The 12,137-nt window shown below is 40.2% G+C and overlaps 1 protein-coding gene across 1 annotated transcript; it reads right to left on the bottom strand.

Annotated features, from left to right (window-relative positions):
- Positions 1–398: 398 nt before the first annotated feature.
- On the bottom strand, positions 399–10,670 carry LOC149832743 (protein argonaute PNH1-like). The gene is made up of 23 exons (XM_090014687.1): positions 10,422–10,670; positions 8,581–9,303; positions 8,289–8,497; positions 7,901–8,050; positions 7,681–7,814; positions 7,438–7,547; positions 6,201–6,307; positions 5,834–5,972; positions 5,628–5,744; positions 5,282–5,389; positions 5,114–5,185; positions 3,825–3,947; positions 3,521–3,680; positions 3,277–3,398; positions 3,045–3,182; positions 2,751–2,893; positions 2,481–2,543; positions 2,339–2,402; positions 2,111–2,246; positions 1,676–1,749; positions 1,470–1,564; positions 976–1,007; positions 399–852 (listed from the first exon to the last, which is right to left on the bottom strand). Exons 2-23 carry the CDS (start codon positions 9,283–9,285, stop codon positions 623–625), a joined length of 3,231 nt encoding a protein of 1,076 aa, XP_089870813.1. The 5' UTR covers positions 9,286–9,303; positions 10,422–10,670; the 3' UTR covers positions 399–622.
- Between the last annotated feature and the right edge of the window lie 1,467 nt (positions 10,671–12,137).

Here is a 12,137-nt window from a genome sequence, read left to right as displayed (position 1 = left end):
TCTGAGACCGAGGGAATTTGAGAAACCTCGGATCCTGGCATAGCCCCCACACCACATCAGATCTCTAACGCCCACAAAAGTCTAGAATCAGATCAGTAAGAAAACTTATGAATTTCCTTTATTAATTCTACAGCAAACGTGATTAGTCCAGATTCCAGAGGTGAAGAATATAAGAGCTATGGATCAGCATTTAACTTATAAAACAATTTCTTCATGTGCATTACTTTTATTAATTACACAAACCATGGATGACTCCACTAACTAGTATTTTCCACGATCTGTTACAGATTCCTAACTAGATCTACCAGCCGGCGCTTAATACAAGGCTCGAGGCATCAGAAAAAAACAAAAGAAAACATATGAAGATCAGAAATACACAGAATCAATGGAAGCAGGAAATCAAACGGAAGCTGTGAATGTTCATATAACCAAAGCAAAGCACAAGAAGGTCCAAATTATAAGCAGAGAATGAAAGGAAGGAAATCAAACGGAAGATGTAAATTGTTCAAGTATCACCCCCATGACTAATTAGAATCCACGCAAAACACAAAATAAGCGGACAAAATCCTGAAAACTCGAGTGTTGTAAGGCCACCACCATGCCCTTGACCAACTAAATTTTTTCAGCAATAAAACATCACCCTCTTGACGTTCTCCTTGAGGGCAGGCAGAGGTACTACGGTGGAGCCTACAGGAACACGGGTGCTGCTGCCCCGTGAACCTGAAGCTCTGGCACCTCCAGAACCTCCCCTCCCTGGCTTCCCACTGGACAATGAACCACTATCGGATGTCTCTGGTTCAATATAGAGACGTGCTCTGAAGGCAGCGAGATGTGCATAATACGCAGGAGGCACTGTCATCACGAATATAATACGTAACTGGTCAGTCTAATACAATACATACGATTGCCATTGCATAGATAAATATTACGCAACATTTAAGCCACATAAATGGCATTCTAGTGATAAATGTTTACCTATGGAAACAGAGCGAGTGCACCGGGCATAGCTGCAAAAGAAGAAAAACAATCTTAGTAAATGAAGTATCAAGATTAACCCAATGTGGGCAGAATCATTCGTAAGAAAGACAACCGATTCAAGAGTGGACATTGTCAACTAGTGTTTGTATACGTCGGACACATAATAGTCCACCATCCAACAGTGCAGCCATGGTCAACTGGCTTTAGCAAACCCATAAAAGTACAACACATCAAGTTCAGGTGACCAACATGGCAAGGATTAGGTGCAACTAAATCACAACAGGATGGGTTTTGACTAGCAAAGTACCCTGAGAACTAAAATGAAACTGTTTTGGGCGGTGAGGGAAGATGCTTATGACCTTGTATATGGTGTAATAGGTTGAGCAAGAGCAGACCCATGAAAAGGTTCATTTTTTTCAAAAACCTGCCGATGTCAATGCCAATGCCAAGCAAAAAAAGCATGCAGATAAGGGATAAGCATGAATGCGCACGTGTAACAGAGGTTGTTGGTGAGGGTTTGAAGCCCATCAGCAGTAAATTTGTTTTCATCCCACAGCACATGGTAATGAGCTGGACGACTAGTTCCCTGTTAATTCATGATGTACAACAATCAGGCAATGATAACCATATATCAAAGCAAATATAGACCCATATTCACAAAAGCAGGCCATGCATTTGCCCAAAAGTAAAACGTTACCTGGATGCCAGCATGACTACAGAGATAAAAGTCAAATTCAGTCGGATGGCATATCTTTGAATCCACGACAGTTCCTGCAATAATGGTGCAAAATATGTCATAATGTATTTATTAGGACAACCACCCACACCAGGCGTCAACAGGCATGACAAAATGCCTAACTTCATAAGAAAATTGAAAACAAATTGCAATTCATATTTAAATAGAAAAAGAAAGCTACACTTTATACACGCACAGATACGGGTATAGGATGCTAGGTCCATTGCCAACTGGCAAGTACACTAGTTTGCTTGAAATAGACCACATTTACTTGGGAAGATGAAACAAAACAAATTATTACTAGTTTCCAAGAGACTTTCCTCTGAACTATCACCAAATTGTATTCTCAGCTCAGAAAAAAAAATTCGATCACATACTACTATTTGCTATATATACCTGGCAGTATATTTCCACTTCTATCAGTTGACCGTTTATCCTTATGATTATTAGCAAACAACCTTGTGTGATGCCGTTTTTGAACCACGACAAAAGTAACAGGAGGCTGGTAATTTGGCTCAAGAGAAGCACAAGCCTGCAAACACAACATTCTGTACAATTTAGCAAGATGCATTTAGAGTGTATATATATATATATATAAATATACTCAGGTAGAAGACATATCACCTTCCGAATAGCATCCAATTCATGCAATAACACCTGATAAAATTGACCTTCGCTAACTCCATCCCTAGAAGTTCCATAGTTGGCCTAGATTATCAGAATACATCTAATCAACAAGACAGTGAACAAGTGTGATAAAAGGTACCTGTAGAATATGATTCGCTGTGGCTTCTGACCAGTTGCTCTTCGGAAAGAAATAAGAAGCTCCCTGAAACAAACAAAATAGCAAAGAGAACACTGTTTAGAGTTCAAACGGCTCAACAAATCTCCATTGGAACAACAAAAACATGTAAATATGATCAGATGGGCAGCCAACTAGTTGTTTGAGATGTTCAAACATTCCATCACAGAATGGAGTTTAAATGACGACTTAGCATATACATAAATTTGAAAAAGGAAAAAGAAAATCACAAACTTAATCATTCCACCAGTGACAGTCCCACGTTGAGGATCATTCCAGACTTTAAAAAGATCCTGTATCAGTTCCTGTCGATGTGCTTGTGCACATACTAAACCAGCATATTTGGTAATTTCTGGCCAATCTTGTGAGGCGACAACCTACAAGGACATTATGTCATGTCACATTAGAAATGCAAGATCAAGAAGAAACAACAAAAGGAAATAGAGAACATTGTACAGATACATAAGGAAAACAGAAGAAATAAGAAACTATATCTAAAATCCATTCCACAACAAACTCTCAGCTTACAGCCGCTATAGAGGGGCTTGAATCCTCTCCAGGATGAGGATGTGTAACATCAGCGCCAAAGATTATTGTAGGTCTATCACTGACAAGAGGGATACGCATTGACACTGCATCAACAAGGACAGTGTTTCGGCCTCCAACCTTACAAAAAATTAAAAAGGCAACAGATCCACATGATCATCTAAATCAAAATTGTTGACATAGGTCAGACAATTCAAGCAGCTCCAAGGATTACCTTTACATTAATTTTAAGAGCAACATTTGCAAGATATTGCTTACTCATCTTGAACACTTGCTCTGTAAGGCAGCATTGTGACACCAAGCCAAGATCTGTCTCGCAGATCCGCTTCAAATCCCCTAATAACACATTCAGTTGGAAGTCAAGATACCATCGTTGCAAAGGCAAAAGGCAAGATTAACGGTAAGAGCCAATGGCATTTAAAAGAATAAATTGTTTAAACCAAAAAGATGGTTCATACCATAAAGTGATCCATTGTTATCAGGCAAAATAGCAATCAACAATTCAAGTTCTTTGCCGCCAAGGATGTTAGCAGCTTCCTGGTACCGTGATTTTAGAGCCTTCTCCACTTGATCTGGAAGCGTAGAGTATACAGGAAGTATGGGTTCCGGATTGAACAACTGCACGGCAAGGGAAAAAAAAAAGATTAAGCAGACACAAAGAATTAGCCCCACTAATGAGAGACCTAATGAACAATAAATATTTCCCAGGACCCCCCCCCCCCGAGGATATCACCAATACATATATGGCTTGGCCTATCATACCATTCCAGAAATCCGACACATCTGGGCTAGTTCTTGACAAAAGCCTCGAGCAACACTATCTTGCACATTCCGTGAAAAGTTTACACAAGTCCAGTAGTTCACAGTACCACCATTGACCATTTTCTGCAATTATTAATATGAAGCATAAAATTAGAAAAAGAAATCCAGTTATCATATACATATAGGATCCTATGTTAAGGATATACAACAGCATAGATCATGTATAAACATGGAATAACATACAGGATCGTAGCAACCACACAAACCAACCAACCAACCCCCACCCTCTGAAAAAACATAAGAACACCTCAAAAGTCTATAAGCATTGTGCAGGACAACCTAAACAATGTCTGGGTGAAATTAGTAGCAATATATATTCTGCAAGATAACTAGATCCTTTAGCAGAATTTCTATGGTTGCCACAGAATGGCAGCACATATTATGATGCAGGACAGCTGAAACAGCAACGTAAAGAATAAAGCATAAAAGATTGGCCAGCTTCAGAATAACAAAAATCAAAAACTAAAACTCTTCCCTCAACTCTCAAGTGATATCAGCCTGTTGAGCTGAATTCTGTAGAACACCCTCGACTGTCAGTTCTGCCTCCAAAGGAAAAACACTTGAATTTACATGAGGTAAACTTTCTTTCTCAAATCAAGAAAAATTCACAGGTTCAACATCACAGATAGGTTGAAATAAACAAAGGGCCTTGCAGCAAATTCTCAGATACAGAAGATTGACAAAATGAAATATGTCTCTGTGTACGGACAAGCATGAACCAACAACAAATTGAAGGCACCACGATAGCTACATGTCTGTCACAGGGACTCGGCAAACCGGGTGCCGCACCCACGTCGACGCGACGCAACGCGAGTGTGCACCCCCCATAGACCCCCCCCTGGACCCCTGCCCGCTGAACGCGCAGCGGGACCCGTGCCGGGGTATATATATATATATATATATATATATATATATATATATATATATATATATATATATATATATTTGCCGCACCACCGCACCCAAGTTTTTTGAAAGTGCCGCACCCCCGCACCCGTACCCATGTGACATAGCTACATGTCCAAGCATATCGATGTTGGAAGGCCAAACAGATGTATCAAAACGTTAGTCATACTGCAGTTTGTAACCATTCATGCGCAAAAATTATGGTAGAGTATTTATTTTAATGCCTAATAGGGTAACCATGTAAGAAAACCTGCCAAAATTTAGGAGAGAAAATTTCAAGATGGATAGAACTATAACTGCAACTATCAAAGACAAGGCTCTACCTTATTCATCATATTCCATTGGCCCACATTTGGTAAGCAATCCTTTTCCCTACCCGTGTCATGATACTTAAGCTGCACCACAAGAGAAATTACAAGACAAAGATACTAAGTACAAAAACATAAAATAAACAAAGATTCCACTATCCACATAACATACTCATCACTTACCCAAGGGGCAGGCAGGATGCGAGCTTCAACTGAAGCAAGTTTCTCATCAATCTTGATGCCAAACTCCTTGGCATAAGGGTCTTCATGATAAGCGTTATGACCGACAGTCTACAATAAAGCACATACAAAAAACATCATATGAAGTATAAATTAGAACTATGCAAAAGGAAACTATCTGTAAAACTATGTTCATGCAACAGCTGAGTAGCGACTAGCGACCATCAGACTTTATAATGAAAAAGGTCAATCAACTTGTCACTTAAGGCCATCCTGCCAGCATTAAACCACAATAATCTTGCAACAAAGTATTATCCATAAGAGAAGGGTATTAGATATAATGCAGCACCCGAAGAATATCGAGCTCCCGATCATGTGGCCTTTGGCAATTAACCTTAAGCAAAGCAGTAATTTGGCGCTTATTCAGCCTTTTTGAATATCTTTGGCCTTTAACTATTTTGCAGACCTGCAATCCAAGACAAATCATCAAGAAAATTTGAAAAAAAAAATAGAATTGAGATGAATCACATTGTTAAGTGCTTTAAACAACTTAACCTCCATTGGCAGATAATTTGGTCTCTGCTGATTTCCAACTTGCAGACAAGGCCAATTTGTATGCCGGATGGTAAAACCATATGTCTCTTGAAAATATTGAACAACAGACTTTGTAGTACCACTATCATCAACAGGGAACCTGCTCCCAAATAAGAAAGAAACAGATAAATATCAGTTGCCAAGACAGACCCGGCTGTAAAAAGAAAAAGGTGAACTTACAAATAAAAGAAAAAATATGACAAGTACATAACTAAAAGTAATACAATTTAACATCTTTATGTGATCAAAGTTCTTGATGGATAAATATGCCAAACGAATAAAAAACATAAGATTGAGGGAAGGAACTGGAAAGGTTTGGGCAAATTACGTCAACTCCCTTGTCGGTTGTGAAGTTACACCCGAAATGCAGTATTTTCTGCGCATGTTGCCACGATGAGTCACCTCTACTTTAACACCTCTTAAAGCCTTCTTGATCTGAGATTGATTAAGGCATGCAGTTAAGCTCACATGAATCAGAAACCAAGAAGTACAAGCTTAAAGTTGTACTAAAATTTCAAAACTTCCACTACTGGATGAAAAACAACAAAGCCACTTTATACTTGTTATATGCTAAGATTTGCCTTGACCATTAACATCAGGGGAACCACAGAAAATTGTGAGATGTCAAAAGACTCAAAACTAACTTTAGAACATGGGTCTTAGAAGCTGGGAATGCCCATGGGTGGATGGCTCTCATTTGACAAGAAAATTCGACAACTAAAAATATGGCCAAACAGTATCAACCCGCGAAAACGTAGATACACCTGAAACAATTCAGACATATAGCCACTAAACTATGAGTAAACTCAGCACTTTTAGAAAATTCAGCAAGACAAAATCACATGCATTACATAGCACAAAACTATTTTTTAGCAATGTTCTACTTTCTACCAACAAATTGGATAAAATAACAACTGATAGCCAGATTAAATATAGCAAAACATTTTGAAAGCAGTAAAAAAAAATCCCTGACTTCAGTGTATGACCAGCAGAGTTAACAGAACAGAACAACTGGCCAAAGACACCCTTAAACACTGCTACTATTCTACATGCAATTAAATGAAAGTTAACCACCATATTACAAGCAATGTTAGCACCAATATCATTAAGACTAATTATCATTCGAATTGGCCGTAACTGAAGCCCTAGAGGCTCAACCAGGTAGGATTAGCTCTCCAACCCTTTTTCTAAAAGGTCAAAGGGCACTTTTTTTTTTGCTTCTTTTTGAACATCAACATTTTCTCAAACATCATTATCGTTAACCATGACATACGTACTTTTTGCAGTTTTCAGAATTGATATATTGAGTAGCTGCATTACCACAGCCCTTGGCAGGGTCAGTTTATTTTTTAAATAGAATAGAACAGCTACATCCATAACCAATGAAAAACTTAATTGGGTCAATATTTTGGATACCCAGACTCAGCCTGAAGAATATGGCTAGGTCAAGATGGGGCCAGTTCAGCTAACTGCCCCCCTTACTTCCAGGTAAACAACATCAGCAACAAACACCTGAATCCCAGAGCACTCAACATAAAAAAGGAAAAGCTGGACTGATTGCATACTTTCACTCGGTCAGCATCAGATAATGGCCTGGACAAAACATCCCTGTTCAACAGCTGAGTAACAAAGTCAATCACAGGCAAGGGCTCAATGAAGGCAGTTGAAGACATATCTGCAGGACAAACAACATCAAACAATAATAAGAACAGCAAAAACGGCATTTAACATGGGATGGAAATGGATTCGTGGAATGAACAAGAACAATGACAAGAAGGGGAAAATCACAAAATAAGATTCACACATACCAATGTTAAGAGAGAGACCCATTTGAGTGGGTCTGATGCTCTGATAAAAGCCCCTCCAACTTTCCAACCCTTCACCAATTGGATGTCTTCTCCCAAAATCAGGTGAATAGAATGACCTTCCCACAGGAGAATACCTGCTTCCCACTATCAATAGATTAACCACTTCATGCTGGATAGATATCCAAGAATTAAAGTAACTTCACTTTGCATGGAATGTTACCGATTTGTTGGCAGCTCACGCAGGACAATATCCAGAACCTGAAGGGCTTCTTGGGGAGCATCAGCCTGCTTGCCAGCCAAAAACAGACCCAGATGATGCAGGTCAGGACGTGCAGCTAACTTTATCACAACCTTGAATAGCCTCTCTCTTCTGCAAGCATACAGGCAAAGTTAAAGTAGATCCAACTTACACATAGATTGCTGAGTCACTTTCATGTAAGTAATATGTAAGCTAACAAACCAATAGACAAAATGAGTATCAAACTTTTGAAAGAAGGAAAAAGGTAAAAGACAGACAAACTGGCTCTGGTGTTAAACCACACAAGATAAAAAATAAAGAATAGTAAAAAAAATGAAGAAGCAAATTAAGTGTAAAGTGAATAGCATACCGTGGGGGTCCCATCCCATTCTCTTCATCAATCAAATTAATCATGAACTCTTTTGATGTGAAGGGAAGTGGCCCTGCTGTATACAAGCTCTTCCGACCATTATATGCAGGAAGCCTCTTACCAAGATCAGATTCTCTGTACAACTTCACGAGTTGATCCATTACAGCCCTGTTGACACCCCTTGATGTAACTTCAGGTGTGATGGAAACCTGTTTTATGTAAATTCAACAATCAACAGAGTTTTCAAATAAAAAAGAAGAAAACTGAAAATGCTTTATAGTGATAGTTTTACATCGTATTGATGAAGATCCTTATCAGGAAGCTCAACGAAGAAATGATTAGCTTTCACGATACATCTGATTCCAGTCTGGCCCTTCCCAGGACGAAGGGGGAACTGCATCCCTTTGCTTGAAGAAGGTGGCGCTGCCAGCTCGGAAGAAACTTCCGATGGAGTGATGGAAAGCTGCTGAAACTGCTCCAGAATGGGCTGTGATTCCGGCAGCCTGGATGCAGCAGCAGAGGAACCAGGTTCTTGCAGACCAGCAGACTGTGAGAACCGAGGGTTGGGGGCGCTGGTACCATATTGATGGACAGCTTGGCGCAGATCGGGAAGCACCGCCGGCAGGCGGACAGCAGAACCGGACATGAGAGGAGACTGGAGCGGACCCTGCTGGTCACCTCCACCGCCCCCGCGTAGTCTGCCACCAGACTGAGGGGGCCCGCCAGGATTATGTGATGGTGGGCCAGAATAGTGGGGAACCGGTCCCTGATGCACCCCAGCTTCACGGCCTGCATATGCTTGCTGTGGATATGGAGGCAGGGGTTGTGGCTGTTGGGGAGCCCTACGCCGACCCTGATAGGGCTCTGTTTGCTGAGGAATGGGGCGCTCCACTGGCGGCACTGCAGGTCTGCTTCCTTGTGGGCTACGATGAGGTTGAGGGTCTGAGCCCTCACCACTCGAGGATCCCGGACCTTCAGTCTTCTGACGCCTTGGCATGACGGTACTCCTTTTTCACTGTATCGACGAAGAAAATTTAAGACAAGCACATGAAAGACAAAAAAAACATCAGGATAGGAAAAAGCAAACAATACACATACAGGAAGACTGATAGCAAATAATGCAAAAGAAAAACAAGGAAGGCAACCAAATGAAGAACCCTAAAGTGAAATGAGATATTGACAAGATAAATACCTAAAAAGAAAACTATACAATACAACCAAGAACAATTGCCATTTTGTCATATACACTACTATTCCAACCAAGCAAGCAAGACGATCCAATTCATGCAAGCCGTCAGAACTACAAACCATTGAAACCCAAATAACAAAAACTCAAACAGGAAAATCAGTAAAAAAAAAAAAAGAAAACTGATAAATGAATAAGAAAAGGAGCAAACTCTCAACAATAACGACACCTAAAACTTCTGCCACGAGGTAATACTGATCAAGGCAACGGACAAGAAATTTCCCAGCATGTATTGCTTCAATTAACCCCAGGAAGAAAACCCAATTAACATATCTGAAGATAAACATACAAAATGTGGCGTCTGCGTGGAGAAATACCCGCAAACTCACCAACAAAAATGGAAACTACCACACCCATCTTCACTAAATTTCCTTCTAAACAAGAAAATACTTTTACATTTGCCGCATAAAACGAAAGCATCCGACTATCGACACTAAATGAAAACCACAATCAGAACAGGCAAAACGAAAAGAAGAGATCAGGGAACAGTTTCCATCCAATACTTACACGAAACAAAAAAAAACGCATACAAACATAGAGGAGAGACCACACGATCCCAAAACACAGAACCCCCTAAACGCACAATGCATGTCATCGATCATACATTCTCCATCTCACTAACCCAAAGCAGTTTAGACTAAGAAGAAAAGGCACCGAAAACAAAACCAAAAAAACCCTAAACCTCCATGCAACTCCAAAACAGAGAGAAAATCACAGCACATAAAAACTTAACTCCGTACCGATAATAAGAAGAGAAAACGGGAAAATGGGGGGAAATGGAAGGAAATAAACGAAGAATGGAATCCGAAACCCTAGCTACAAGCCGAAGTAGCGAAGAGCGCGAGACCTCTACAGAGAGAGATCTACCGGAAATGAGAGAGATTTACCTCAATTGAACGGAAAACTATGCCGGAAACCGTCCTCGCACGATCGCTCCGGCTTAGAAAGAGGTAGAGGACAACGAGAGGCAGAATAAAGAAATAGAGAGAGACTGACTGGAGTCACTGGACCGAGGATTTAGCACCGGGGCTACTTATAGAAACAGGGGCAGCCTAACGGAAATTTAGGAGAGAGAGAAAAAGCCAGAAACAAAAAAAAAGCAAGAGAGAGAGATCCCAGAGCAAAAAAAAAAGGAAGAGAGAGATAAAAGCAGTCTCTCTCCTACGTGCCATCTGCCTTTTCACTCTCCACCGTCTACTTTCAATAAACAGCCGGAGATTCTCATCCTTCTCTTATGTTACCCAAATATCAAGCTTCTTCTAATTTCATAAACCAAGATTAAAGACAAGAGAATTAGTTCCCTTATTTACCCTAACAATTTAACATAATACCTTATCGAGCCACCACGGTTCATTCCTGGCATTGATTGATTGATAGGTTGTTTCTTATTTGTTTGTAGTTTAACTCATTTGTGGGGTTGATACGTACAAAGGAAGACCGTACAAAAGAAGAACCCACTTCGGGACGTGCTCACATGTGGGGGGGGGGGGGGGGGGGGGTGAAATGACGTCTGTCGAGGGCATATATTCCTTTCTTCCTTCGTTGGGTTTCGGTGGATCGAATCTCACATAATCTCAGTTTTTATTGAACCCGGGACGTGGACCCTGAAACTGTAACTTCAACAAGCTCCTAGCGTCGATGTAACGATCAGACCTGCATTTCATTCAGGTCGAGATCCAAACCTATATTATAAGCAGGATTTCGGATATGATAAACGTCTTTCAGTATATAGATTTAGATTCATGAATGGTAGAGGACGAAAGAAAATTGTAACTTCAAAATAAAAACATTCATGAAGACCTTGTTTTTCATTATGTGCGACACTATAGAGTACAACGATGATTTATCTTGGTTACGCAAATTTTTACAACTAAAGTGTGATTGACCTAGCACAAAAACAAGATGTTAGTAGGATCGTATAGAACATCTTGTTGATGATAAGTAAAAGTATAAAATTATTGTTCAGTTAGCTAAGATAACGTAAATAAGCCAAAGATTCATATCAGTTGTGTGTTAGGTTCACAGGTGGAGCGTGACATTTACCTTGTGCATGCAGAGAACGCACGTTGGATTCGACTGGATGAATTTACATCTTTAGGTATGGGAGGCTCAACTAAACTTCTATATTCTCTTCTAAAATTGTGGGTTAGCGGAGTGCCCACATTGAGCAAAATGTTCATTGTTTTGGTCCCTTAAGTTGGCAGATCCTCAATGGATTGTGTGTGCAGAAAAAATTATTGTTTATAGCTCGTTAATTCCTGCGAAAACGTTTTACTAACTCTAAGAGAGAGTTACAGCATGCTAGATTCGGGAGGAGAGTTTCTGGACACTCGTCCATGTGAGGATGAGTGTCTAGAAAGACTCTTTGAATTACCACTTTAGGTTGATACATAAGAAAATGTACCCCTCTTGAGGACTAGTTTAGACTATTGGAAAACTGCAAGTTGGTGCTTAAGGGAGTTGATATCTTTGCGGTACGTATTGGTGGTTGTCTTTCTCTATGAAGACCACGAAGGGCTTGGACTTGCCCTTGCTGGGGTTGGAATGCACCCCAGTTATGTGCATAAAGATGGAAAGTTTGTCGCGCAGGCGACGATGACCCA

This window comes from Nuphar pumila, chromosome 7 (assembly GCF_984573655.1).
Source record: "Nuphar pumila chromosome 7, dmNupPumi1.hap1.1, whole genome shotgun sequence".
NCBI classification, from domain to species: Eukaryota; Viridiplantae; Streptophyta; class Magnoliopsida; order Nymphaeales; family Nymphaeaceae; genus Nuphar; species Nuphar pumila.
This window is presented reverse-complemented; position numbering and strand designations above follow the sequence as displayed.

What these genes read in the sequence shown, in the direction of transcription:
- LOC149832743 (XM_090014687.1), bottom strand. Translation starts at nt 9,285, where the DNA reads ATGCCAAGGCGTCAGAAGACTGAAGGTCCGGGATCCTCGAGTGGTGAG. An exon ending in AAGTGGAAATATACTGCCAG is followed by an intron (nt 1,750 to 2,110) that starts GTATATATAGCA and finishes CCATTATTGCAG; the next exon opens with GAACTGTCGTGGATTCAAAG. An exon ending in ACCAACAACCTCTGTTACAC is followed by an intron (nt 1,008 to 1,469) that starts GTGCGCATTCAT and finishes CTTCTTTTGCAG; the next exon opens with CTATGCCCGGTGCACTCGCT.